The 4,180-nt window shown below is 32.3% G+C and overlaps 1 protein-coding gene across 1 annotated transcript; it reads right to left on the reverse strand.

Moving 5' to 3' along the window:
* Nucleotides 1-1,915: 1,915 nt before the first annotated feature.
* LOC18011174 (peroxidase 10) lies at nucleotides 1,916-3,605 on the reverse strand. Its single transcript, XM_006393182.2, has 4 exons — nucleotides 3,291-3,605; nucleotides 2,994-3,185; nucleotides 2,743-2,908; nucleotides 1,916-2,396 (listed from the first exon to the last, which is right to left on the reverse strand). The coding sequence occupies exons 1-4, from the start codon at nucleotides 3,558-3,560 to the stop codon at nucleotides 1,981-1,983; spliced, it is 1,044 nt and encodes a 347-aa protein (XP_006393244.1). The 5' UTR covers nucleotides 3,561-3,605; the 3' UTR covers nucleotides 1,916-1,980.
* Between the last annotated feature and the right edge of the window lie 575 nt (nucleotides 3,606-4,180).

The raw sequence follows: 4,180 nt of genomic DNA on the forward strand, positions 1-4,180 counted from the left end.
ACCGATTTACATTGAGATGAGCGAAGAGTTGACCTTCGAGAAAGGTAAGTTAGTTGTGGTAGGTGAAAAACATATGTAGGCTAACGATATATATAGTGTAGGATAAATGTTTTAGGATTTTTTTTTTAATTTTTTTCGGTGGCCCATTTTACAAATTCGGTGATTTAAACGAAATCGATGTCCCATTAACTAATAGTATCGATAGCCCATTAAAATCATATTAACAATAGTGATACGTAAGATTAATGATAATTCAATTAAAATTAAGAAAATGACACGTATATATGACACATAAGCAAATCACTCTGGTGTTGACACGTAAGAATTTTGACTTCGCCAATAATAGTATAGATTGTCTAGCTTTTGAAATAAAATCCCATAATAAATTGTATTTTTTTTTTCACCGTGTTATGGTTATAAAAAGTTCTAACTATTTTATTTGTATTGATGGTTTGATTCAAAAAATTTAGTAAATTTTGAACTTTCGATCAGTGGAATGTTGTTATTGGACAAACTATACATATTTAGTGATTTGTTATTTTACAAATGTCGATCTAAATAGTTTCAATAATTTAGCTAATAACCAACTCGTAGTAATATCTAATTTTATTAGTTTAAAAAAAATTATCATGAAATCAGAGAACTAGTCTTCGAATTCTTCCATTGAGATTGGACTTTGGTTTAAAAACTATCGATCATATAAAAATTATCTAATAAACAATAAAAACTGCTAATTATTGGCTTAAACATTACTCAAAATTAAGCCAGAAAATTAAATGTATATAAGCATGCAGTGAACATTAAATATTTATTTTAATATAATCTCTTTTTAGTTTTTGAGTATGAAATTAGATCATTGTATAGTTTTTGAGTATAAACTAGTTTATATTTTTTTGGTTTTGTCTTTTTTTTAATTGATGGTTTTGTCTTTTTTGCTTGTAATTTCAAGATGATTATGTGTGTAACTTAACTACTCCATTGTATTTAGATTATTCAAATTGCTTATATGAAGTATTATTATTTGAACTATACGTATATCACGATTTCATTCTTCCACTAACTCTCGTCTTGATAATCTCTTGAAGTCGTTGGAGAAAATTAAAAGATTTCAAATCTCTGTCTTCCAGTCAGTAATCAACAAGCAATACCTAAAAAGTTGGTTGCTTCCGTTTGGATGTGATGGAAATTCATGTCAACATTCAATGCTTAATGGCTCTTGTTAACTCATAAAAAGAAGAAAAAAAAAACGTATTGTCTGATAAAAAAACATATGTATTAATTCTGAATTTTAAATGGAAATATTTGAAAATTGAAATGTGATTTGCTTCCATTGGGGTTTGATAAATATGTATTTCATCATTTCTTTTTCAACTATGTATATTCTCATCATAATGTTTTTTTTTTTAAAAACAATTGTATTTAAGAGTTATTTCAGTTTCCAGGACTCTAACTATATATATCTAACATGGTTGGTTGGTTGTGATAGATATATATTTTAAACACACGTCATATCAGTGCTTACTTAAAAGAAATATATGTAATATTTTGATATTTCAAAAAAGAAAAAAGAAAAAAAAAAAATATATATATATATATATATATCCTAAAGTTATGTAGTATAACTAAGACCATTAGCTAAAACCAAATCGACGACAATATATAGTTCAAGAACTAAGAGTATTATATGTTTATACAAGTGAGGGAGTTCGATTTTTGGGATATAACAAATACTAGAAAAAAAAATAAGAAGAGAAACTACATATTCCATTACACACAAACACACATACAACTCCAAGTGTCTTTCTTGCCTCTGTGATCCGATCCATAATAGATACATAAGGCTGATTTTTAAATTACACAACATTTTATTCATGGACTTTTCCACTTTGGTCTATATTATTCAATTTAAAAGCTAGACTAGCTCTAGGTATGTTATAGATTGGTTTGGATGGAGTGTTCGTTCACAAAAGTCCTTATAGCTTAACCTGGAAATCCACATTTTGCTCTAATAACTCCATCACTTCCGGTCATAACTCCAATATTCCCCATTTTAACCATAGAAATCGCAAAATCCCTTGAGAACAAGTACGAATTCTCGCTGTACGACTTCACCAAAGCAGCAGCCGTAGAATCCGTCATTAGAGTTTGGTCGGAATCGAGCAGTCCAACGTTGTTCATTAGGTTCACGTAGTAAGCATTATCGAACTTGACGGCACTAGCTGCGTCAAGAGCAGCAAGCTTAGAATCAGATGAGTCCACGTTAGGACACGTGTTCTTTAGCTTAGAGATAAGAGCCGAGGAGGCGGCTAGGTTCGGATCCGGCTGGCCTGACCCCTTGAAGTTGAAGAGCCTGTGCTTGAACGTGAAACATTGAGCAAATCCTATAGTATGTGCCCCTACATACGTCATACGTGTAAGTCATAAAAATATAAGTCGAAAAGAATCAATAATATATCTTGGGTTTACCATCTTCTTTTTGTTTTAATAATTAATAAATAACGTTTTTCTTTTGTTGTTAATACAAAAATCTATATCTCGAAATTACTTTTTAATCCGTAAATTTTATGATTATTATTTTCATATATGAGTATTTGGCTGATTTTGCAAAAACGGTATTTATATTGTGCATTCAACCGAAACATCATCTATTATAATAAGAAAAAAAATAATTATATAGTAGGATTTGACACTCGTATTGACTATTGATATTGATATAACTTGGAAGTTGATAATTAACCAAACCTGAGAGGACAACAACATCTTTGAGGTCGAGTCCAAGGGACACGAACTTGGCCGTTATATTCGCCAACGGCTCAAACGGTGACGGCAGATTTGTATTCGCCGCTTGCTCACTTGCCGTCAACGAGTCCCGTCTCCCCAACGGCACCGGCCAAAACGGCCCTCCGGTCTGCATATGGCATAAGAAGCCATGCATGCATTAGATACATTTTAGATTAATATAATTAGCGGTTTCAAGATCACACGTCACGTACGAGGACAACGGCTTCTCTAGCTGCAAGAGCAACTATGTCCGCGCATGAAACAGTTAAGGGACAAGAGCTTTCAATATCAGATTTGATGTCTTCGATGACTTCGAAACCACGAACTGAGTTTCGGTTTGGCAAAGCGTTCTTCTCTCCTTTGAAATCCTCTGAGTCCTCCAGAAGAATTGAGCCATCACAACCCTACGTACAAAATTTAATAACGTGTTTATGTTTTTATAATATCCATATGCATGAAATGTTTTTATAATATCCATATACATGAAAATCAAATGTTGCGTAACTTACATTGACAAAACAATCGTGGAAATGGAGACGGAGAAGAGAGGCAGCGATTCTAGAATCGTCTTTAAAAGCCTTCCAAACTCCGGTCTTAACAATCATCTGTAGACGAGGACAAGACCGGTCATAGAATCGATAGTCGAGATTGCTAACTAGTCCGTATCCGTGAGGACCGTGACCATTGTTATATCCCGAAGGGAATGAGGAGACGAAGTCGTTGAAGAGAAGGGTAAAGAATGCTAGGTGAGTAATAAACGAAAAGATTTTGCGATCCATGATGATGAAATAAAAGATAGATGATTGTAGCTAGATTGATTGTGTATTGCTATGATGATTTTAGTTGTATTTATACACCAAAGCAAGGTGTAATTTTATTTGTTTTTAATGTATATGCCTTAAGGGTGCGCCTTGGAGATGCATGCATAATTAGGAAAGTGGGAGTGCCACTATAAATAAGATAATACAGTGGGATAAATTTTGAGGTTTATGTAATATTTGCTTTTTGTCAGTTAGTTCAGTCACTTGGCAAAATAAATTATTTGCTTTTAACCATTTTAACATGTGATTTTATTTCGAGTTAGGATGTGTCATATATTATACTAAGTGATACAACGTCACTTCAATTAAAAGAAAACAAAATTTCCGAAATGTATATTCCTAACTGAATAGTGGGAGAAAATTGAGTGCATGAAAAAAAAAACTAAACTTATCATATAATGCCCCACTTTCTTTTTTCTTATTGATAAAATGATAACGTTGGGGGCATTTGGTGTATTCAACGCAGCCAATGTACAAAGTAGTAAAGTATCAGTAGAACCAAGTCGAAATTTCAAATTGTATTAAGAGTGCAATGGATGAATTTTGTATATATTTATGGTTTGTCATGTCACTAGGCT

The sequence above is a fragment of the Eutrema salsugineum genome, unplaced genomic scaffold (assembly GCF_000478725.1).
Source record: "Eutrema salsugineum unplaced genomic scaffold, Eutsalg1_0 scaffold_7, whole genome shotgun sequence".
Taxonomy (NCBI): domain Eukaryota; kingdom Viridiplantae; phylum Streptophyta; class Magnoliopsida; order Brassicales; family Brassicaceae; genus Eutrema; species Eutrema salsugineum.